A 25,947-nucleotide genomic window follows, 5' to 3' on the forward strand; every position below is an offset into this window, starting at 1 on the left:
TCCCTGGCTGCCGCTCATGCTTGGAACACTCTCCGCCCTTATTTTTGCTTCTTAGCTTCCCTGGCTCTATTCAAGTCTCAGCTAAAGTACCACCTTTTCTAGTCTCTCTGTATTACTATCTCCAATTTATCCTATATATATCTTATTTGTACATGGTTATTTGCATGTTGTCTCCTCTGTTAGACTGTGACTTTCTTGAGAGCAGAGACTGTCTTTGTGTCTTTGTTTGTGTTCCCAGAACACAACACAGTAGCTGGCACATAAATGGTGCTTAATATATGTTGGCTGACTGACTGATTCTCTTCCTACCTCACTTCCTAACTCATTCATTTTATTGGCTTCATGTCCTTTTGCCATCCCTCTAGAGTAGGTATGACCCCATGTTATGGATTTTAACCTCTTTTCTCTCTGCATTCTTTTCCCTGACAATCTCATTTACTCATACAGATTTCATTATCAGTTCTATGATAGTTAATGTCCAAATCCACATTTCATGCCCCATTCCTGAGTTCCAGATCTATATCTCCAATTGTCTATGAGATAAAACAAGCTTATAATTGTGCCTCCTAAACCTACTTCTCTTTCAGACTTCACTTTCTGGGGAATGACATCACCATTCACCTAATCTTCCATGTTTGAAACTTTGGGTCTGTTTTGACTTCTCATTCTCCCTCACTTCTCATGTATAATCAGTTACCAAGTATTGATTCTTCCTCAGCAATATCTCTCACATCCCTTCAACTTTCCTCTATTCCCACTGTTACTACCCTAGAACAGGCCCTCATTATCACCTGCACTATTGCAATATCTTCCTGCCTCCATCCTCTTCACTCCCTAATCTAGCCTTTCTGCCAGTGCTGGGGGAATATTCCTTCTATATAGGTCTAGTCACGTTGAAAAATGTTGAAAAATCTTCAGGAGCTGGAGAAGGAGAAACAAGGTTCCCTGATACAAAAGAGAAAGACGATATATAAGGTGCTATTGTATGGCTGACTCTAAGTGCTGTAAAAGGACAAGGAAGATGACAATAATATAGTGATTTACTTAAAGAACCCTAGAGATTCAACTAAAAATCAACTGAAACAACATTAGAAAAGTAACAGGACATAAAATAAATTCCCCCCCAAATCATCAGCCTTTATACTATTAACAAAATCTAGTAGGAGGATATAGAGAAGAAAATTAATTTCAATAACTACAAAATGTAAAATATATATGGGAGTCAACCTATGAAGACATACTCTAGACTTACATGAATAAAAATACAAAAACATTTTCATCTTTAAAGAAATAGAGTAAGACACAGATAATGGGAGAAATACTGATTTCCATAACTAGATTCTGCAAATATAATAAAATGAGAATACTATCTAAATCAATTTACCGATTTAGTCATGCCAAACTAGTAATACTTCAGAGAACTAGATAAAATAGTAGTAACATTCATCTGGAAAAACAAAATATCAAGGACAATAATGAAAAAAAAAAAGTAGGACTAAAGATGACCTAACAGTACCAGATCTCAAACTTTACTATAGGTCTGTAATCTTCAAAACTATTTCTTACTGGTTAAAATTAGAAAAGGTGATAAGGAGAACGGACTCATAAGCAATTGCACATGGTAGCATACTGTTGCATAACTTCAAGTTTGCCAACTATTTAATAACCAACTTAAGGACACCGACCAAATAATGTTACAAAAACTAGAAAACAGTTTTCTGGCAGAAATTAGTTTTAGACTAACATTTTATACCATTAACTATATTAGCTACACAAATGAGACGAGCAGGAAAGGATATACCATTCACAATTATGTGTATGAAAAGAATTATTGACCAAACAATAAAGAGGATGACAGAAGACAAAATGGATTAATTTTGTTTGATAAAATTTTAAAGTTTTTACATCAACAAAATCAACATAGTTAGAATTTGAAGGAAAACAATGAATAAGGGAAAAATTCTTGCAGCAAATTTCTCTGACAATACACTCAAATCTGAGATATGGAGACAGACAACTAATACAAACATACATGAACAAAAGCCATTCACCAACAGATATATGGTCAAAGGATGTGAATAGACATTTCTCAACAGCAGAAGGCAAGTTAACAACAACAATATGAAAAAATGGTCCAAATAATTTATAATAAGAGAAATGTGAATTAGAATAGCTCTGATGTTTTACCTCATTTTTCAGATTGGCAAAGATGAAAATTGCTATTGTTGGAGGGACTATGGGAAGATAGGCACACTGATGATTAGTAGGTGGAGCTGCCTAAGATATAAGAGGAGTCAGCAGGTAGTGATAGAGATAAAAAGAAAGAAAAGTACATCAGTAAAACACTAGATTTCCAAAGAAGAAAATAAAAAGGAATTCAGAAGGAGATAGGAAAAAAAATAAGGCAATTCTGTTACTACCTTTTAAAAGGTTCTATGAAGGGTATGAACCTATGAACATATGTTACATACAATGTTTTTTAAAAGCGTGTATTATAAGATTCTGGGAAGATGTCTAAGTAGGTCAGAAAACTTTTGTCTCTCCAAATTTCCCCCACAAAAAAGGACAGAACTTTGCCTAAGAGTAGCAGAAATAAAGCAGTTGTCCTCCTAAGACAATTTGAGAAGACCCCAGGAAAGACCCAACCCCCAGGGGTGCAGATTCAGCCTGAGTGAAGTGCAAATACCTCCAGGTGGACTCTGCAGAATCAACAAACTGGGTTGAGAAGCAGCCTCAGCCTGAGAAACTCATATTGCAGATAGTGTAGGGGTCTGATGGCTGAGGAGAAGATTGAAGGACCTTCCACTGTGAGGGATGCCAAGGAGAGTTGTGCTGACCAGACGCCTCTAGGCTGTGGCTGCAGGGAGAAGGAGCTAGCACACACCTGGTGAGTGCAGGAGTGAGGGATGGGGACCCTGTTGGCTATGGGCACTTGCAGGAGAGCAGAGTCCCTGGTTTCAGTTCCAGGGCAGAGAGGACAACTGTAGTTTGCAGCTACTGGAGGGACAGCAGGGAGCAAGATCCTTTGTGGGACAGTGTGGCTGTGGGCCCTAGTCATGGCTTAGAAGTGGAGAAGAGAGCCCAAGGTTGGGCCCCAAGACAGACCTCAGAAAATAACAGTAAGAAGGAACTGAGATTTGGGGCATCATTCCCCATACCTTGGGACTATAACTTGATTACACTAATAGCTGCTAAAAACAAAACAAATAAATAAATAAAAATAAGTAAGCAAAGGAGAAAGAACCCAACCACAGATAGTTACCATGGGGATAGAGAAGATCTGGCTTCATATTCAAGGAAGATAATGGAGCTAAAAAAAAAAACCACTCCTTTTTCAATGAGAAATGTCAAATGGTCCCAAGCACAAAACAAAACAAACCTTAGAAAAACTTAAAAAGGACTTTAAAAATCAAATAAGAGAGATTAATGAAAAAATAGAAAAAAAAAAGGCCAATCCAAGAAAATCAAAAAAATTATGAAAAGAAAGTCAACCAACTTGAATTAGAGAAACAAAAACTTAAGGAAGAAAATAATTCCTTGAAAATTAGAATTGTGCAAGGGGAAGCTAATGATGTTCTAAGACACCAAGAAATCATAAAATCAAAAGAATGAAAAAATATTAGAGAAAAGTAAAACATCTCATCAGAAAAACAACTGATCTGAAGAACAGATTGAGGAGAAATAACATAAGAATAGTCAGACTACCTGAAAATTATGATAAAAAGAGAATTTTGATACAGTATTACAAGAAATTATAAAGGAACATTGCCCTGAAATTCTAGAAAAAGAAGGCAAAGAAGAAACAGAAAAAATCCACCTATCATCACCTGAACAAGATCCCAGAAAGAAAACTTATAGAAATATCATAGCCAAGTTTCAAAGCTACCAGGTTAAGGAGAAAATGCTGGAAGTAACAAGAAAAAAAAACCAATTTAAATATCATGGAGCTACAATAAGAATTATATAAGACCTAGTATCTGCTGTGTTGAAGAGTCAAAGGTCTTGGAATACCTTACTTTTATGGAAAAAGAACTCGGGTTATGACCAAGGGTAACTTACCCAGCAAAGTTAAGTATAACCCTGAATGAAAAAAAAAATGGACATTTAATGGACTGAAAGACTTTCAGGTTTTTGTGAAAACCCCCAGAACTTACGGGAAAATTTGACATATAACATCCAGGAGAAATATAAAGTAAACATTAAAGACTAATTATAAAGGACTCAATGAGGTCAAATTATTTACTTTATATATGTGAAAATATTAGCAGTACTCATAATTATCATCATTATTTTGGTAGTTTGAAAGAAAGGCTTGGGCTGAGCTGAGTATGATGAGGTGATTCTAAAAAAATAAAACTGTGTAAGGAGAGAGAAAAAGGAGTAATTATCTCATACAAATGAGGCATAAAAGGAAAAACTGATACAGAAGAAGCTAGTAGGGGGTAGGGCAGGTAGTGCTGGGACCTTACTCCCATTGGGAATAGGTTAAAGAGGGAAATAAATAAATATGTGTGTGTGTGTGCGTGCGTGTGTGTGTGTGTGTGTGTGTGTGTGTGTGTGTGGGTGTGTGTCTTCTAAATTCAGAAAGAAATAAGAGGGCAAAGGGCTGGGGTGTAGGGAGAGGACAAGGCAGTGACTTTTAGAGGGGTGGGTAGGTTAAGGAAAAGGAGGGCAAGGTAGTTAATTAGAAGTAAAGCAGAAGAGTGAGGAGAGATAGGGTAAATAAGGTGAGTGAGGAAGAATAGGAAGGAGGAAAATACATAAGTAATTGTAGCTTAGAATGTGAATGGGACAAATTTAACCACAAAATGGAGATGGATAGCAGATTAAAAATTAAATTCACCAATATGTTGCTTTCAGGAAACATTATAAAAATAGAGATACACACAAAGATAAAATAAAGGGCAGCAGAATAATTTATTATGTAAAAAAAAGCAGGGAAAGTAGTCATGATCTCAGACAAAATTAAAGGTAAAATAGATTTAATCAAAAGTGAAAAATAGAGAAACTACACTATGTGTCAGCAATATAATTCAATATTGTTTTAGACTAGGGGTGGGGAACCTGCAGCCTTAAGGCCTATGAGGTCTTCTAGGTGTTTAAGTGTGGCCTTTTGACTGAATCCCAATTTACAGAACAAATCCTTTTATTTTTGTTAATAAAATAATAATGTTTAATTAATTAAATATTAATATTCAATGTTAAAGTAATATTAATTAAATAATTGATTGCTTGGTTAATAATTAATAAATTAATAAAATTTTATTTTTTATATTTATATTTTATTTTAAAAGTGAACATATTTAAAATACCAAAGAATAAAATAAGTTTCAACAAAATAATCTTCCCAGATTGACTGCCATAATTAGAATATTAGTAAGCCATAAAGGCTAAATTGATAGCTGCTATGCTGTGATCTAGTTCTAACTTCTCCTACCTGACTAGCACCACTATTGCAAGAGGCTAGTTGGCAAGAGTTTATAAGGGTCAAGTACACCAGTCTGTTATGAGCTTTTGACAACAGTATACTGTGTTTCTGTTTGAAGTAGAATTTGTGAATAGTTACACAGCTCAACAGTATTTTTAATTTCTGTCTGCTTAACAGCCCATCACGTAAAAAAACAAAACAAACAAAAAAAAGAGACCAAGAGAATGCTGAAGGAAGAAAACAGATTTTTTAATGAGGACTGGGAATTGCAATATTATCTTGTTTCTGCTAAAGATAAGATGATTTGCTTGCTTTGTGATACTACAATATCAACATTAAAGAAATCCAATGCTCATCAGCACTATAACACTCTTAAGGACCAAAAATATTTTAAATTAGAGGGAGAGGTGTGAAAGGCTGTTTTCCAGAAATTAAAAGATGAAAAGCAAAAGCAAAGACAATTATTTCAAGCAGCAATAAGAGCTGGAAATAATGCCACTCAAGCAACTTGTAAAGTAGCTTATATACTCAGAGGAAAAGGAAGTCATTCAGTGATGTAGAAATTGTGAAAGAAAGCACTGTTGAAGTTGTAGGATGCTTAGACCCGATAACTTGTCAAAGTACAAACAACTACTTCTTTCAGGAAGAACCATAACTCATCAGGAGCATGAATTAGCCTTCAACTTAACAGAACAACTTCATGCAATACTTCAAAAGGAAAATATGTATTATTCAGTTGCTTTGGATGAGTCAACTGATACTACATACTTGGCGCAGGTTTTATACTTCATTTGGGTCATAACAGAAGATCTTTGTTACCAAGAGTTATTCACTTTGGGCACTCTTGCAAACAGAACAAGGGGAAGAGACATCTTCAACAACTTTGAAAATAAATGTCGTGAAGTTGGACTGAATTTGGTAAACTTAGTAAGTGTATGTACAGAAGATACACCTTCCATGACAGAAAAACATGAAGGGCATATTGCAGAGATTTAAAAAAAAAAAGTTTTAACAGATTCAGATGCTCTCATTTCTTTTCATTGTATTTTGCATCAGCAACATCTCTGTGCTAAAGCTACTATTTTAAGTGACTCTTTGCAACAGGTTATACGTATTGTTAACTATATTTGTGCAAATGCAACATAGTATCATCAGTTTCATAACATGCTCAAGTTGAATGATGAGGTGTTTGTGGATTTGCCGTATCATTCTAAAGTGCATTGACTATCACAGGGACAGATGTTAGCCAAAATTTTATCTCTGCAAGAATAGATAGTTAAATTTTGTGAAGAACAGAATCAGCAATGTGAATCATCAAAAGAAGATTTCTATAGGAATGCTGCATTTCTGTGTGATATCATGTCAAGTCAAAATGACTTGAATATTTCTTTAGAAGGTAAAACCAACTCTATATATATGTGAAAAAAAAATCCAAATATTTCAAAAAAGCTTTTTTCAAATTACTTCTTCAAAAAGAAATTTCAGATGAACATTCTTCCCAATTAGCAAAGGTCATTGATGCGCAGGATGATACATATGAATCATTTGAAGAATACATAGCTGCTATAGACCTATTATTTGAAGAACACAATGAAAGGTTAGCTGACTTTGAGAATCATGACATCACACTCAAATTAGCATTTCAGCTTCAACTAGTTGATATCACTAAGGCACCTGAAGAACTACAGATGGAATTGATAGAGTTCCCAGTAGATGACATTTTCAAATCATTATTTGATGCTAAGAAAGATCCAATTGAAATATGGAAAAATACAGTAGAAAACCCATGCCTCTGGCAACATGCCTGAAAAATGCTTTCTTGCTTTTCAACCCCTTGTTGCTGCAAATCTGCATTCTCCTACCTAATCCAAATCAAGAGGCCCTTAAGATCACAAATAACTAATACCCATCTAGAGGATCAGCTGAAACTTTGGACCTCCATGCTGCAACCAAATATTCAAATGCCTTCCAACAAAAAGTAAATAAAACAAAGTCATTAAAAGGTTAGTTAACTTTAAAATTAACAATTTTCATTTTTTGAAATTACTAAGTATATAGTAGTTATATTTTTACAAAATAACGTACTTTTTAAAGTGTATCTAATTGAAGTTTCTTGAATGCAGCCTTATTTGATTACAGCTAAATATTAATGCAGCCTTCTAACATGAAAAGGTTCCCCACCTCTGTTTTAGACCACTTAAAATACCTAGACAGTATAAAATATCTAAGTGTATATGTGCCAAAACAGACACAGGAACTATATGAACATAAACATAAAAGACTTTCTGTATAAATAAACTCTTATCTAAATAACTGAAGTAATGTTTATTGTTCATTGGTAGGTAAAGCCAATATAATTTTTAAATGACAACTTTACCTAACTAATCTATTTATTCAATGTTATCCCAATTAAATTACTAAAAAATTATTTTACTGAGTTAGAAAAAATAAGAACAAAGTTCATTTGGAAGAGCAAAAGGTCAGGAACTTCAAAGAAACCAGGAAAAAAGATGTAAAGGAAGTAGATTCAACAGTATCAGACCTTCAACTATATTGTAAGGGAAAGCACTGTTGAAATATAAAAAGGATAATTTTTATTATTTTAAATGAAAAATTTCTTGTATAAATAAAACCTACATAGCCAAGGATAGAAGGAATGTAGAAAATAGGGAACAAACTTTCATAGACAATCTCTCAGCTAAGGATGTGATTGGAATACTGCTATGGTGTAGGAAATGAGGAGCTGGTTGAGTTAGAAAAACATGGATTCGGACCTGTGGAAGATGTTATCCACCTTCAGAGAAACAAGATGGGTGGAAATAAGCATAGCATCATCTTACATTTTTGTGTATGAGTGTACATGTGGATACCTGTGTATGTTTATAGATATATATATACACATATATACATACTATATATACGTGTATGTGTGTGCATGTGTGTGTGTGTGTTCATACTTAATTGTAGCCTTCTTTGGTGTGGGGGGAGAATAAAGTAAAAAGTATACAGCCCAGAACAAAAGAAAACCAACAAAGAAGCAAAGAAAAGCTGGGCAGCTTTGAAAACAATGTGAAGAATTTATTATATAGATTTTCTTGAAATGGAAATTTATTGTTTTATATTGGATCCTCTCTTATGGTCTACTGTGTACATGGCAATGTATTTTTTTTTCTTTTCTCATTCTACATTTAAGTTTAAAATTTTTAAAATTATTTTAAAATGTATATAACATTTATATACATAATCTTTTTATTCATTTCTGTATATCAAAATATTTGTATTTGATTACATTCTTAATAAAAAAGAAGACAACTTAAAAAACAAAACAATAATGGCAAGGAGTCAAACCATCAACAGGTACTAGAATAGCATTGTCTCTGATTACTTAATATCAGGATAAATTCAGTAAATTGAAAACTGCCTTGTCTGTTTCTCACAATTTAACTCACCCTATATTTTCAGCCTTCTCATAATCCCTACAAACTCTCTGCTCCAGACAAAATGGACTACTCTGTACCCCACATACATGTTCTCTGTTTTTCTGGCCTTGCCTTTGCTTGCTCTGATCTTTATTCATAGGGTAGCCTTTCTCTCTCTTCCATTTTCATCCATTTTTTAAAGCTCAACCCAAATGTTACCTCCTGTGGAAACTAGACATTGACCCTGTTTTTTATATTTTGTAATTGATCCTATTCTGTAACTGTATTCTCTATTATACATAACAACCTAATCCCTTTTTTTCTGTCTCTGAGTGTAGAAGCTCAGGAGTTCAAAAGTTTAGTCTCTCTTCTCTCTCTCAAGTTAGATGCAAAGGTTTAAACTTTCCCACAATCAATGTTAAAGAAAAACTCTGAGCTAAGTTTAAGAGGTTAAATATTCTCATAAAACACTCTAACACTCTAACTCTAAAAGAGTTGTTATCCCAGCACCACATGAAAATCACTTTGTGCCAAGGAAGCTTGTTCTCCCTTATAACTCCAGCTCCTGAGAAACTCCATGACATCTGTGTGCTATCCTTGAGGGCAGACAAGCTGACCTTATCCCACCTTAACCTCATCCTTACCGATTAAAGGTGGTCTTATCTCATTCCCAGGTAGCCATGAGTCTACCACTCCTAGACCACTATCAATGACCTAGGGCTGAAACTGGGCCTCATAAATTCACAAAGCATTCCCTTCAAGACAGAGATGGCTGACCCCAATCCCACGTGCATGTATGTCCACTTTTTTTAAAATAACCAATCATGATCCCTCACTCCCATGATGCTGCCAACGCATACCAATGGTATGATTTCCTCACCTACTTCGTTCTTTTCTTTTATGCTTATAAAAGTGAGTTGCACCATTAATTCTTTGTTTTTTGGGGTAATCAAGGCAGTCATTAGACCCATTCTATTGGCAGGTTAGTGCCCTTGTTAACAAAATATTATTTTGTTCAGAGAAACATGCCTCAGTTTTACCTTTTTGTTAAATTTCACTTCAGACACTCTTCTTCCATGAGACTCACCCCCTATTGGTAATTATCTTTTCTTTCATACTTCATAGCACTTAGCTGTGATATTTTATCTTACAGTTAGCTGTATGTGGTCTTGGGTGATCAAATCAGATAATATTTGTTGTTATCCATACTTAGCATTTTGATATTATGTACAGTTAGCACAGTGCCTGGCATAAGGTAGATATTTAATAGATACTTGTTCCCTCCCTTCCTCCTCCCCTCATGACCCACCCACCCCCCTTAGACTGCAGGCTTCGTAAGGGCAAAGACCATGTTTTATCTAAATTCTGAGTCTCCCTGAACTTGTACCTAGCAGTGTTCAGCATACAGTGTGCAATTACTAAATGTTTATTCATGAATGAACAAACAAATGAATATAATAGGGGAAAATAACATACAAAAAACAATTATAGAATAAATTAGTCTAAGGATCTAAGATTTAGAGACCACTAACCCCCTCATTTTAGAGATGAAGGTGACAAGGAACAAGCATTTATTAAGTGCCTACCATGTGCCAGGCACTGTATTAAGCACTTTACAAATACCGTGTCATTTGACTCCTGACAACCCAGGAGGTAGGTGTTATTATTACTCCCATTTTACAGCTCAGGAAACTGAGGCAAACAGAGAGAATGTGCCAGCATCATATAGCTAGTAAGTGTTTGAGGCTGGGTTTGAATTCAGGTTTTCTGGACTCCAAGTCCAGCATTCTATCTATTGTATCATCAAGACACACACCTAAGTTAAAATCTCAGCTCTGCACCTTACTATTTAGGTGACCTTGAGTAAACCACTTGCTGACTCTAGATCTCAGTTTCCTCATCTCTAAAATTAAAAGGTTTGAATAGATGATCTCTAAGATTCCTTTAAGCTTTAAAGTTATGATCTTGTAATGTAGGTGTTATATTGTACAGTATAGGGACTATCAGTGCTATATAAGGATGGAGAAAGGAACCATCAATGTGCTTTGGCAGTATTATTGTCCTTGATTAGTCAGCATTGGAAAATAAGTCCATGTTCCCAATGGGACTAAAGACAAAATTACTGTTGTTTGATCCAACTGACTACCACTAGTTTATGATCTCTAAAGTTTATACATATACTCACTTTATTAATTTTCTTTTCTAACACACACGACCATCTATAGCTATGCACATTACAGACATTTCCAATATACAAAACCCTAAAGAAATCTGTCAACTCTTACAACATAAAAGTTTTAATTTAAAAAAAAATTTTTAAACCTTTAAATGCTTACCTTTCAATGAACCCATCTCTAGTAAAATAGTCATGTTTCAAAAGATCTGTAGATGACACCCTTTCACCAGGATCAATTTGTAAACAAGCCTGGAAAATAACAAAATAAGGTTTTTTAAATTACTGTACAAATTTCTTTACAGAACACAGTAGGAATTAGCTCTTTTTTTATTAATTTATGCTGATTTATTAGCAATCACTTCCATAAGCTTTTGAGTTTTAAATTTTTCTCCTCCTCCCTGCCTTCCTGCCTCCCTCCCCAAGACAGCACGCAATCTGATACAGGCTCTCCATACACATTCCTATTAAACATACTTTCACATTAGTAATGTTGTAAGGAAGAATTAGAACCAATAAGAGGAACCACAAGAAAGAGAAAACAAAATAAAACAGAAGAAAAAAAACAGCAAATAGTATGCTTTGATCTGCATTCAAACTCCATAGTTCTTTCTTTGGATGTGGATAGCATTTTCCATGATGAGACCTTTGGAGATATCTTAGATCCTTGCATTGCTGAGAACAGCTAAGTCTATCAAAGTTAGTCATCGCACAACATGGCTGTTACTGTGTACAACGTTCTCCTGGTTCTGCTTCTTCTTCTTCTTTTTTTTTTTTTTTACAACTGAGCAAAAATGGGGTTGCCCAGGTCTGAGCCATTAAAAAGATAAAATTAGGACCCAGTAATCCTCTTCTCCCCCTTCCTACCCCTACAAATTTACCTAAATTATATTAAGTAAGCCTATTATCACAGGTTAAAATGTTCTGTGCTACAGGGTGTAAAGATAGATTTATGTAGGTCAAGCATGTAACTAACACAGTAACACAAAACACTGATGTTATGGTCACTTAGAAAACATATGGAGAGTTCTGGTAAAGAGATACTGGGGACTGAATTACTGGTTTTGGCTAAAATGATCAAGATTAAAAATAAACATGCAGCAAATTTCTATCTTGAGCTATAGTGGAAAGAATATTTGATTAGAAGTTAGAAAACCTGAATTTTAAGTCCTAATTCCACAATTAAACAGCTGTGTTGTTACAAACAAGACACTTTAAAGTCTGTGAGGCTCAGTTTCCTCACATATAAAATGGGCCTAAAATACTTATGCTATTCTTATCTCACAAAGCTATTGTGAGCTAATATGATAATGAGACAATATATGTGAAAGCTAGTTGATAACTACAAAATACCTTACAAATGTAAAAGATTGTCATAGAACTATAGAATTTAGAGCTGAAAGGGATCATGTATTTAGAGATCATCTAGTCCAACCCTTCATTTTATAGATGAAAGAATTGAAACCCAGAGAAAAAACTTGCCCAAGAACATACAGGCAGTAAATAGTAGAGTCAGGGTTCAAACCTAGGTCTATATCCAGGGCTTCTTCCACTATACCAGCTGCTTATCATGTGATTGTTATAACTCTTTACAAAAGTATGACAGACACTAAGAGCTCCATCTTACACCTGAGAAAACTGCAACAGAGATTTAGTGACATGGCAAGGCAAGTCTAGAACCAGAACCCAAGTCTTTTTACTCTTAGCCAAGATAGTACCACGCAATTCCATTTTAGTAAGGCTTCAGCCTTTAGCAGAACAGTCCTACTCTTTTCTCTATTCTCAGGAGAAATAACACCGATCAAAGAAAAAGCCCAAAACATAGACAACAGAAAGAAGAAACAAGGCGTTTGGAAAACATATAAATGAAATAACAAAATTTTAAATAATAAAAGATCAATTATATTATAATTACAAATGAAACCATTTTATAAGCCAAAATAACAAAAAAGGGTCCAAAATGTAATAAATTTCCCTAAATAATTTACATTTCAAAGTTCCCTTAAAAATTACAGATCATGCAATATCTTACTCTTCCTTTCAAAAGGCAAAAACTTGAATTGAATCATAAAATAGAATTAAGAAACCATTACCTAATACGTGATATGAATATCCTTATATTCTTAAAACTGTTACTAGTTAAAATTATGTAGGTGGTTTTAGAGCAAGATGGAGATCCATTGGTAAAGTTTTGTTTTGTTTTGTTTTGCTTTTTGGTGAGGCAATCAGGGTTAAGTGACTTGCCCAGGGTCACACAGCTAGTAAGTGTCAAATGTATGAGGCCACATTTGAACTCAGGTCCTCCTGACTCCAAGGCTGGAGCTCTATCCACTGCGCCACCTACCTGCCCCAATTGGTAAAGTTCTATAAGGAAAAATTGTAAAATGCCTGCCTAATCCAGACTCTTCTATAGTCAATTAAGCAGATATTATCTGAATAATATAAGTTAGTGAATTAAGAAAACAGAAAGTATAGCCTATATCAGAAAGCATGCCATCTTGGGGTGGGGGGAGGGGAAGAAGGGGGAAAATTTAGAATGCAAATCTTATAAAAGTAAATGTTGAAAACGAAAAGTAAATAAATAAGTTTTTGGCTTTTTTTCTTAAGAAAAGAAAAAGAAAACAGAAAAAGACATTTTGGCATGTATGACCTTAAAACCAGCAGTATCTTCCAGCAGCCAATCAAATAATTTCTGGAAAAGCTACCTTCTATTACAAAGTTTACTAACAATTCTAAATTATACTTTATATTTCAGTGTTTTGGGATCACCAGAAATACAAGAATGAGAAGTTCAAAATAACACTTATCCAAAGGCCTACATAATGTTTTTACTTAAATTAATTTCAATTAAAAACTTGACATCAATGTATCTCCGCATGCCAACACCACAGGAATAGAATAGGACATTACAGTGCCAAACCCAGATAACATAGGCCCCTTGCAGATAGAAACGTGAGATATAGGGTGTATAGTTTTTTAGGACGTTGGAAGTTCTCAAAAGATCTCCATCCCCTGCTTCCTGTAGTAGATTGGATGACCTGTTCATCTTTTGCTGTAAAGATTTGCCCTAATTACAACAGCAAGTCATTCTGGTACAGGGGAAGAAGTACTGAGCTGATTTGAGTGTCAGAGGACCTTAATAAGAGTCCCAACTCTGCCCCTAAGGGGAGGGTTGGATTAGATGATTTCTAAGATTCCTTCCAGTAAATCCTACAGTCCTATAAATGATAATTCTAATTCTTCAATATCTAAGATACACATTTGTAAAGATATACTACTTTTTTCCAATGATATTTTTACATATTAGTATACTTCAATTTCTATTAAAGTAGGATTTTTAAAATGTTGTTAAAATTTACAAACAGTTCTGGGAAATAAGTCCCTGCTCTCTTCTAACATACGTGGACTATGTCTGCCAGTAATCCATTTAGATTTGGATACTTTCTTCTTGCATTTTTAGGGTGCTGAACTTGAGGAAGAACTACCCCAGCAAAAATGGGACTCCTGGAAAAAACATTCTGCAAGTGAGGCGTCAAATTGCCTGAAAAAAGAAAAAAAAAACTTAAGAGTTGAGGAAGCTGACAAAAGTCAAAATAATTAAATAATCAAAATGCTATTTTTGCACATAAAGCAAGAATAATTAGAATTATAGGCATATGTCAACAAAGCTTATGTATATTTAATTTTTAGAGCTGGACAAAGAAATAACAATTTACTGCCTAAATATCTCAGGATTTCTAATTAATTTGTCAACAGGTTATAGCATGATTTAATGCAAAACCACCAGGCTCATTTCCTTCTCTGAAAAGAGGGGGAGCAGATCTGATACCACAAGAAAAAAATTTTATCTAAATATTAAAACTTGGAAGTATTTCTATGTGAATATCTTAACTGTTCATTATTATTCATTAAGCTAGCCTGAAGCCACATTCATAAAAGCTTAAATATGACAATAATTTGGAACTCTGAATGGAAATTGGAAATGAGGCTGCAGTACAGTGTAGCAGAAAAAAGACTAGACAGAGGGCTAAGATAATTGGATTCTAGTTCTAGTCTCGGCTCTGCCTAAGTAGCTAACACTTAACTTTGGGTAAGTCACTTCACCTCTCTGGGCTTCAGTTTCCTCATTTGTAACATGAGGAGTTTGGACTAGATGACTGCTAAGGTTTCTTCCAGCTTTAAGATTTTATAACTTTATGGCTAGAGAAAGGTAAGAAAAAATGTCTTAAGGCACTAGAACACGTTAGCATAGATGATCGCATATACAGATCACTTCTCAATGTATTGCATCTCTACTGCTCTGATTACTTTTAATCATTAATTAGTTCTTGCACAGGGACCCTACCTGGGCAGTGACTCTACCTGGGTGGTGACTCAGGGAGGCAGTAGAAGAGAGGAGAGAGAGAGGTGGGCCCCAGTTGGTGTTCAGAAAACCCTGAGATTCATAGATCATAACATAAAAGAACAAAAGGGCCAGGTTAAAGAGACTCCTCTTCTCCAAATCCTTATGACCAAAGTCTACAGATATAGATGCCATAAATGTTAAATATTAAAAGAATAATCAATGGAATGATTCTGAATGTCTCTGCTTGCTTACACGGAAAATTCATTCAGAGAAAAAAGAAAGCATTAATCAAAATTTCCCTAAACACCTTTTTAAAGAGACATGGACCATCTCAATCATTTCCCAGAAGTCCTTCTAAATTCTAAGGTAGCTATAATAACTATTAAACAAGCAAAAGTTAAGTTAATCTTATCATTAGTTGAGTCAACAAATAATAAGCGCATTCTTTGTTCCTTTCAGTCAACTATGAGATGGTAACGATAGGGTGTGTTTCATTGTATTGTGAAAGCCAACTTGTCCCTTTCCATAACTTTATCAAAGATGGCCTCGATGATTTTGCATATTGTTTTCATAAAAATTTCATAACAATGGGAAGGCAGACATAGGGTCAGAAATTCTTTTTAGTTTTTCTTGATATTTTCTCCTTTGCCTTTTATTGGTAATAATAATTTGACTAGGAAAGGCAAAATGACATCATGAAGGCTCTTCTCTCAAAATCTCCCTCACATATATATTAATATCATATTATCCTTTAAAATGCCACAAAAGAGAGAACTCTGTTCAACTCCCTGAATTTCATTCTGGCATAATACCAGGAGACAGTCACCAAATATGTCACCACTATTACAGAAGATGTTCAGTGTAGAGTCCAAATGGCAGAGAGGAATCATCAATAGATGGTGATGTCCTCCAAATGCTTCTATTTGTGGAGGATTTTATGCTGATTTCATCAAGCCTTGGAATATTGCAGAGCATCTTAAATGAAATCCATAGTCATGCAAAACAATTTGGCCTAACATTCACCCAGGAAAAAACAAGTAGATAAAGACTGCCCATTGTACCAGACTATGATAGGCAATTGGATGGACAGCCCATAGAGGTGGTCCATCAGTACATGTATCTTAGACAGACATTGCAGATGGACACGGAACGAGGCCCACAATTGAATAATAGGAAACTAGCAGGCTGGATTGCCTTTGGGAAATCACACAATGCTTTTAATGACCCCAAGTTTCTCATTCAAACAAGAGGCTAAATTTTTAACTCCAGTATTCTTCTGGTGTTTAAATTAAATCAATTTCACATTAAATATTCCCAGTCTCTGAGGAATTAAAGTTGCAGGTCACATGAAGGGCAATGGAGAGATGTTTAGTGGGCATAAATATGCTGTAGCACGTTACCAATAAATCATACATCAAGAGTGGCATAAAGGATATAATTGAAGAGATGTAAGACCAGAAATGGAGGTGGGTTGGTCATGTTGGCAAGACCAAGGGATAACAGGTAGACAACTCAAATGCTACACTGGTATCCATTCAATGTCAAGAGATCTAGAGGAAAGCCCTCAGTGCAATGGGTGGACCCTCTGGGGTGGATTAATGGGAGGACATGCACAAGAGTCACATAGGATGAAAAGGTTTGAATGAGTGGTGATCTGCAATGCTGAAGGGAGTACTCGCATTAATAAGATCAGAGAGCCATCAAAGTATAGCTAGTGCACTAGTTATAAAGACGGTTTTTGATACAGCAAAGTTGTACCCATTTATAGAACTTGTTATAAGGAAGGAAAATGAGGTGGAGTGGAAAGAGCTTCTGACCGAAATTTAGGAGCTTCACTTCTAATCTCACCTATGCCCATAATGAGTTACATAGTCTTGGGCAAACCAGTTCACCTCGCAAGGCCTTGTTTTTTCTCATCTACAAAATGAGTATTGGATTGGAATTCTAAGGTCCCCTCTAGATTTAAATTCAATGACTTGGAGGAAAATTTGACTATATTCAGTCATCACAGCGGATGATAGCTATTTTTAGTTATAATGAGAGTTATAATGATACTTCTTTGATGCTTGAGTTTTTGCTCAATAACACTACTTCCCAGTTATTACACGAGAAATTTTAGTCCACTTTGAATTGTACAATATGACACAGTTTTCAAAAATGCATCATGATAAAAAGGAGGTATTCCCTATTGTAAGAAAACTTTTAATAGCCAGCTAGAAAATGTTTAGAGGATGTTTTGAGATTTTTTTTAAAAAGTAACCTTCTGGCTCAGATTCTTATAATCTAGCCACTGCTCAGATTCTTACAATCTAGTCAATAGCTCACTAACATTCAGACTCCTTAAGAGTCTGCCCAATATGACTGATGTTCTAATAAACTTTGTCTTTGGCTGAAAGAAAAAAAAAGTAACTTTCCAAAATAGGAAAATGATCATATGCATATTTATTTTTTGTAACATTGAAAACTTCTAGTGCTGCCACATACTATATAGTATAAATCTACACATTAAAATTCAGTATCTTGAATCTTCAGCACAATAATAATTACTTTATGCACTTTTACAGAATAAGAGACTATACTTGGACCACAAATGAAAATAATTAAAATGAAAGTGTATGAACTTTTAGCCTTTAAAACGGTTTTCAGAACTTCTACAAAATGAAAGAGGAAACTCTTTAACTTTTAAGAATTTGAAACACATTAATTTTAGCTATATAACATGGAAATTTTGTTTAACACAACAATTTGTTTTAATTCTATACTTCAAGCTGCCTTTCAAATAAGATAATTTAATGACTTCTGTTCTCACCCTATCTCCAGTATTTGGCTACTTAAAATTAAAGGACAATATTTTGGAAAGAATGAATAATAATGTATATATTCCACTAGTAGAGATATGCATACATATGTTTATGCACATAAGCATGTGTATGTACATATGTGTGTATAGTTTCTAATCTAAAAAGTAATGCCTTTGGGGAGCAAAAATATTTTTAACATTTAAGTTCTTTTAAGTAATATCTTTCCTCCAAAATTAAGAGTCTTAATATATCATTTCTCATCGTACCAACTAGCAACATGGGATAGCAGTTTCTTTCCTGGCATGATGTTATTTGTGTAGAGTAGAGAATTTGGTACTTTATATAGACTTACGACATATATAAGCCTGGGGACAAATTTGCTGATATCTTTGCGAATAATATGACTTGCTATCGTAACATAAAAACAGTTGCTATTCTTTATGAGCAGAACTGGGCAAAGCAATTTGCATTTTAAGATACAGTGAAAACCAAATTAATGTGTTTTGTTTCATTTTCTTTCTTCAGCGTAACAAAGTATTTTAGTAATACCTACCTACTTTTATCACAATTTTATGGAGCAAATCTAAGTCAGAGCTGCCAGGAAGATAGGGGTTCCCAGTGGCCATCTCGATGATCATGCAGCCTAAAGCCCAGATGTCCACAGGTCTAAAACCAGAAAAATGACAAATAACTTTTCAATGAGGAAGTAAGCAAGAAAGTTTCATTTAAGAAATGATAATCTTTAATGTACCAAGGATTAAGCTTGACAATCTTTAATTCACCAAGGAAAAAGCTAAAGAGATAAAAGTTATAAAAGTTATAATTTCCATCAAATCACAACATGATCTTTTACATACAAAAATTCCAGGTTATATTTAAATGTAATCATTGCTTTATTTAGATATAAATCAATTTGCTTTGATTTAAATTGTCTAGGAAATCCTCTAGCAATCCAGATGACAGATAAGTCTCTGTATCATAATAACTGCAGAATTAATGTATATAGGTGAATTTGAACAATTGTGTTCTATTACTCATCATGTACTTAAGGACAGAACAATAATTGCCATAGTACCTCATTCCCAAATATTTTCTAGCATGTATGTAATTTATTAACCTTAACTCATTTCTAACATAAGAACCAGACATTAGCCCCCATAACACGAAATGGGATCTAGGTTTTTTTTTCAATAAGCAATTTTTAAAGCATCATTATTTGAAGAGAAGAAAATTTAAAAATCAAGTAATTTATGTCATCCATAAAATCACCCTATATGCTGAGCACTTGCCACAGAAGCAGCACAATTAAATTCAGATAACAATGAATTCAGGAATAAAGAGGTTGACATCAGTTTGTACAACTTGGCAAGCCCAAACATTATGCATGCTATTTAATGATGAAATGGAAAGTCAGAAGTAGCTTACTTCTCAGAATTTCTAAGAAGTAAATGGTGGCTTGTTGCGTTCTGTACAAATTTACCATTAAAAATAATCTTTTTCTCAACACTTAAAAGTGTCTCTACAGAATCCCATGCACAAAACTCATCCTCCACTTCTAAGACATCTCCCTAAACTTATTCTAGTTTGCTCATTCACAGATGAACAGCTAGGGACCACTAGGAATTGGATTTTTCTACCTGAACATTCCCTGGATATATATTTCTAATTGGTATTGATGCCCGGTTACTTAACAATTAAGGGAAAGGATGGCGAATATCATCTTAGTAGTGCTGGGTAGATAGTAAGTGCTTTAATAAATGGTTGCTGATTGATTAGCAATAACTTTAAGGCACAGAAGACTGTATCTGGTTAATTGTTACTATATTTGGTTAATTGTTGAAGTCTTTCAAAATATTCGGCTTAATTAGAATGTTCTTGTTTGGCTATTGAGATAACCCCACAATAACTAGAATATTCACCAATATCCACAGTATTTCTGCTCAATTTTATCTGTTGAAAAACTCAATGTCACTCTGAAGGTCTCTAAATGTAGCAACTCTGTTGCAGGACCACTAGAGTCATGAGCACTGTGAATAATTTTCTTCAAGCATTAACCTGACAAATGATTTCAGAAAAAATGAAAATGTGTTCAAATTTAAAACAAGTTCCTTTCCATCACTTTTATATGGAGGCAAAAATAAAATCTGGAGTTTCCCCATCAGAGTGATCATTCCTAGGAAGAATGTGGAAGATGGTTCCAAAATTCATCTTTTTTTCTTTGCATGTATATATAAAACAACTTGTTCCCTTCATATTTTTCTATATTTCTTATCCAGCTCTCAAATTCTATAATTCTATTTTTGCCTCAAATTGTAAATCCATTAGAGACCAGGCAACTTTCTAAAGCTCTTAGAAGAGCACAACATGCACAGATCAGTTCAGTTATAAAACATCCATACAAAAAAGGGCCACACTTTCCCCTCCAAGTCTGGCTTGTATAAAATCTGAGTACAGCCTATGAGTATTACTTTCCAGGGCAGCAGAAATGAAATAGGGAACCTCTGATTTTCTGCACTAGAGTACATAGAACAGGATATGTGCTCTGGCCCCTCCCTCTTGTGGAATGAGGTTGCTCTGGCCTCTGCTCCAAAACCCTTTCTCCGTGAAGAGTGACTGCCATCTCACAGCAGACCTCTCTTGTTCTTCAACAGTAGAGGCTGAGTGATTCAGAGTAGCCTCTTATTTGACTTCAATAGTCTACACCTGAGAGGTGTCTTGGAACCCCACAAAGCCATTTTCTGTTTCATTAGCATGTTCTCCATGCTCATAGAATCTTCTCTGCCAGATCAACTGTACCAGTTTAGAGTAACCTGGGAAACTGTTCCTTTTGCTCATTCAGTCATAGCTACATCCCCCTGGGAACTTGAGCCAACCTGGCATGGTCCATGTGCATGGTCTATAAGAGGAATGAAAAGAAACAACTCCACTGACTTTTAGGACTCTTTTCCAATGTTTTCTCTCACTTGGATCCCGTGGGATCTGCTTATAGCCACTGTATTAAGTATAATACTGAAAACCACTGGATCCCCAAACAGTCCAAGGTATCTTGAACTCATGGCACGCTGTACTGACTGGTCCATCTTAGTTATCTCATTCAGTGTCCAGTAGTCTGTACAGATATACACATATGTGTGTGTGTATATGTGTTCTTTCAAATATTTTGAGGGAATTTTCTATATCTAAGAAGACTCTCTCCTGAGGTCACTCCTGAAAGGATCAGGATTCGTTGAGCTGGATTCTCTGTGCTATGTCTCAGGCACACCCCACACTCCACTCAGGCACTGAACACACTACAGCACTGACATTTTGCCTCATATGATCATTCTGTTACATAGGCACCAAAGAGTCACCACAGTCAAACTTTTATGGTTCTACTGTTATGACAGAGGCAGGTCTGCTGGAAGATGGCCTAGTAAGTAGAACCACCCCTTCTGAAAAGGGAAAGGGGTTGAGACCAGAGAATAAAGCAGCCTCACATAGAATAGCAAGGGACAGATTGCATGTACAGTTCCATAAGACATACCTCAGTCCTTCAAATCACGAGTTCTCCTGATCACTTCTGCCACACCTAAACGTATGTACGTATATACGTATATACATATATATTTCAAAAAGATGTCATGTATTACATCAATATAACTAAACACTTAACACATGTAATTGGAAATTTATTTCTAAATTGGTAGTGAAGTAAATTAATTATAAAAATTTTCCAAGAATATAATGGCAGAAGAAGTTACTAGTAGGCACACAGTAGGGTAACTAACTAGAAGGCTTAATGTATGCACTGATGTTTTCTAAGGAGATTCTAAGCTAACTAGCTTCTACCATCCCTGCTACAATCATTCAGGAGAGGAAATGGAAGAACTAGTAAGCTGGTCTCTCTTGGGCCTCCCTTAAGGTACAAGACCCAGAAATGCTTCCCAGCCCTGGCCATGTTAGATGCGCCTTGTTGGAAGGACAGAGTGGAGATCAGAAAAGTATATTATGGGGAAATAAAGAAGGGAAGAAAAGTGGAACATATATTAAAACATACTTACTTTCCATAAGTGGTATCTTTTAATACTAATTCAGGAGCTCTATACCAGCGGGTAGCCACATAGTCTGTATAAATGTCCCCAGGGGCTGCTAATGTCCGAGCAAAACCAAAATCACACAGCTTAGTAATTCCAGACTGAGATACTAAAATATTCTCAGGTTTTATATCTCGATGAATAATCTAAAAACAAACAATAATCATTTTAGTTAAATTAAGTTTCAATAAATAGGGATGTTCTCTAACTTCTGTATATGGCAGATATATATATGTATGTATATATGTATGTGCATGTGTGTGTATATGTGTATATATGTATATATGTGTACATATGTGTGTGTGTGTATATGTATGTATGTATGTATGTATATAGCCAGCAGTAAAGCTTTTCTCTATAGATGGAGAGGATGCTCAATGTCTATGTTATACATTAGGTTTCTAGTTCCTAGTCCCATACCCCATTTCCCTACATTAAAAAGAATATGGGGAAGGTAATACTGTCACAAAAAGTCAGTGACATTCACTAAAAGAAAAAACAACTAAGCATTCCAATTTACTGTAAATACCATGGAATAAACAAGAAAAATGTATTCAAAGTAAGAAATTTGGGGTCTTTTCTTGGTTATACAATTAACTTGCTGTAATCTGACTCTATGACTTAGTCTTCTAAAAGATGGGGGAAATATTAGCATAGGGCAGGTTTGTTTTCAGTGGGTAGTGCCATTTGAAAAAAAAATGGATTATATAAACCTGCTTAGAAGAAAGTGAAAAGCTTTGTTTATAAAATGCCCTGATATTCTGAGAAGAAAACCAAAAAGTTCAGTTTGAACCTTGCAGCAATTTCAGCTTTTAAAGTATTACTTTTTCTCATAGCTTACCTAATTATTTTTTAATATAAATGTGCTTATATGCATACATTTGCTCTTTTGATATCCTTCCAACTCACTGATGTTAAATTGTGAACATTTTTCTTGTATTCTAACACATACCACAAAAAAAGTTGAAATTGAGAACTTTACAATATATCTGTCATTTTTATCCTTTTAATATAAGAAATTAGGTAAGATTTGATGAAATAAAGTCAGTTTTATATCAAATCAATAAATTTTTATTTTGTTTTCTGAGCCTAAGAAACAAAGGAATGCGTAAGCATATGGGAATTCAATGTTCATTCATTAAGCAAATATTTATCAAGTACTTCTTTGTAAATATCTGTGTTTAGTGTTCAAGAACATCTAATAAAGGCATATTAGGGGCAGGTAGAATTTTTGACAGGTAAAAATAGAAGGGTAATGTTCCAGGAGTAGATAGTGACCTAAGTCACTGAAAAGTCCAGTTTGGCCACAGTGTAGTATACAGTGAGATAGCATAATAAAGTGGAATAAACACCAGTCAGGAGACCTGGGTTTGAATCCTGGCTCCAACATTTAATAGCTTTGTGACCTTGAGCAAGTCACCTAACTTCTCTAAGGTCAAACTTCTTTACCTATAAAGTGATAATAATATCTTCCTCACAGGATTGTTTTGAGGAAAGTGCTTCCAAAACCCTAAAGCACTACAGTAGTATGAGTTATCATTACACAAAGAATAAAACAGTTAGAAGTATGTATACTATGCCCTGTTCCCTTTTGAAGCAAGGACAGAGTAGAGGTAAGGAGCCTCACTGCTACCTACCAGTAGTTGTCCCATTTTATAGTAAGAGTAAATAACTTAGAGAAGTTGTTAGATAAGATGTAGGCTTTGCTAACCACTTACCTCCACTCACAAAACACCTCAGAGATATTAACAATTTTTATTTGCATGTCAATTAAATTCCATTTTAAACATGTACACATTATACATACACATATGACACATGCATATATGTGTGTATGTATATCTACATATGGATGAGACACAACATGATCTGAGATATTTAGATAGAGAGCTACTCTTGAAGCCATGAAGATCTAGATTCAAGTATTATCTCTGACCCATATGTGACCCTATGTGACCTTGGACAAGTCACAAACTCACTGTGCCCTAGGCAGATCTTTAAGACTAAAAGTTGCAGAGGAAGAGCCAAACTGCATTGACAGTTAAAGTTCCCTACACCAGTGGAATCACAGGTCCAGTCCCAATTTCTATCTCTATATAGTCATACCCCAAATTTTATATCAAATTCATATATGTAAAGATTAATCAGACAAAATAATTGACTAGGCTCTGAATTGAATGTCAATTTTATACTATTATATTTTGAACTTCAATTCTGTATAACTATATGGTGCAAGCATATGCAAGTCAATACTACATTCTAATTTACAACACCATTGTTCCATACAACTTTATATGCTTGAATTTAAACAACCTTCAGAATATGGAAAGGCTCAACTTTTTACTATCTGACAAAGATTTGGAGTTCTGAATCATGTTAAAGATTCTATTAACTAAATTTTTCATCTACTTGTCAAATCTTTACATTCAGCACAATGTGGAGATAATTAGATGTTAATGTGGCACAAATAATGATAAGCTAAGTGTCCAAAGAGACAGAGACACACACAGAGAGATGCCAAACGAAGATGTTTGCAAAAGACCCCAAATCAATTTTATGACCAGTATTCTGATTTTAATATATTGCTCAGAACATTTTTTGGATGGAAGAAGATGGTCTTAAAATGAATAAAATGAAGTGCCTAAAACAAGAACCAAGACAGTACTCAGAAAGGATTATAAATCAGGGAGATATAGGTTGTACCTTTCAGGTTTCTTCCTCCATACTCTAAGGCCATGTCTGTGCTCACAACAGTTTCATTTTGAGAACCTTTTGCTTGGATTATCTTTTTGTGCGGGAGGGGGAAGTAAGGGAAACAGACATTTTGTATAAAAATTTGCAAATATTTCCATTATATAAAACAAATGAATGTTTTATATAATTGATTCAGTAATCCCAAAGAATACTTTATAAGCCATTACAACAAAAGTAATCATATTTTGTTTGAAAAGTCTAAGATACTAAGATAAGGTTTTTATTTAGAAAAGGACAACTTGACAATGAAATCAATGTGGTCCAGGCACAAACCATGATACCCTTGCAATATATATACAACTCTGGATATTGCAATGGATCTAGGATCTCACCTTGTCGATGTGGGTACTGCCTTCAACATTGCAAATCACATTCATACCCTTTCATCCTACGTGACTCTGGTGCACCTTGTTCAGTTGTTTCAGTAGTATCCGACTCTTCATGACCCCATTTGGTGTTTTCTTGGCAAAGATATTGGAATGGTTTGTCATTTCCTTCTCCAGCTCATTTTACAGATGAGGAACTGAGGCAAACAGGGTCAAGTGACTTGACCAGGGTCACACATCTAGTATCTGGCTAGTAGACAGATTTGAACCCATGAAGATGAGTCTTCTTGACTCTAGACCTGGCACTCTATTCACGGTGCCACCTAACTGCTTGACTCTTGTGCATGTCCTCCCATAAATCCACCCCAGAAACTCCACCCAATGCGCTGAGGACCTTACTCTAGATCTCTTGACATTGAATGGATACCAGGGTAGCATTTGAGTTGACCACCTGTTATCCCTTGGTCTTGCCAACATGACCAACCCACCTCCTTTTCTGGTCTTCAATTCTCCTCTTCAATTGTATCTTTTATGCCACTTTTGAGGTATGATTTATTGGTAATGTGCTACAGCATATTTATGCCCACTAAACATCTCTCCATTGCCCTTCATGTGACCTACAACTTTA

General features: G+C 34.9%; 1 protein-coding gene across 1 annotated transcript in view; it reads right to left on the reverse strand.

Moving 5' to 3' along the window:
* The window catches only part of CDKL3 (cyclin dependent kinase like 3), an 80,485-nt gene that overhangs the window by 27,078 nt on the left and 27,460 nt on the right, over positions 1–25,947 (reverse strand). Inside the window, exons 4-7 of the mRNA XM_027849184.1 lie at positions 22,207–22,385; positions 18,720–18,832; positions 14,422–14,561; positions 11,184–11,272 (exon numbers count right to left, since the gene is read on the reverse strand). Coding sequence (XP_027704985.1) covers positions 11,184–11,272; positions 14,422–14,561; positions 18,720–18,832; positions 22,207–22,385 — 521 coding nt within the window. The remainder of the gene's footprint in view (positions 1–11,183; positions 11,273–14,421; positions 14,562–18,719; positions 18,833–22,206; positions 22,386–25,947) is intronic.

Source organism: Vombatus ursinus, unplaced genomic scaffold, assembly GCF_900497805.2.
Source record: "Vombatus ursinus unplaced genomic scaffold, bare-nosed wombat genome assembly UNPS02007284.1, whole genome shotgun sequence".
NCBI classification, from domain to species: Eukaryota; Metazoa; Chordata; class Mammalia; order Diprotodontia; family Vombatidae; genus Vombatus; species Vombatus ursinus.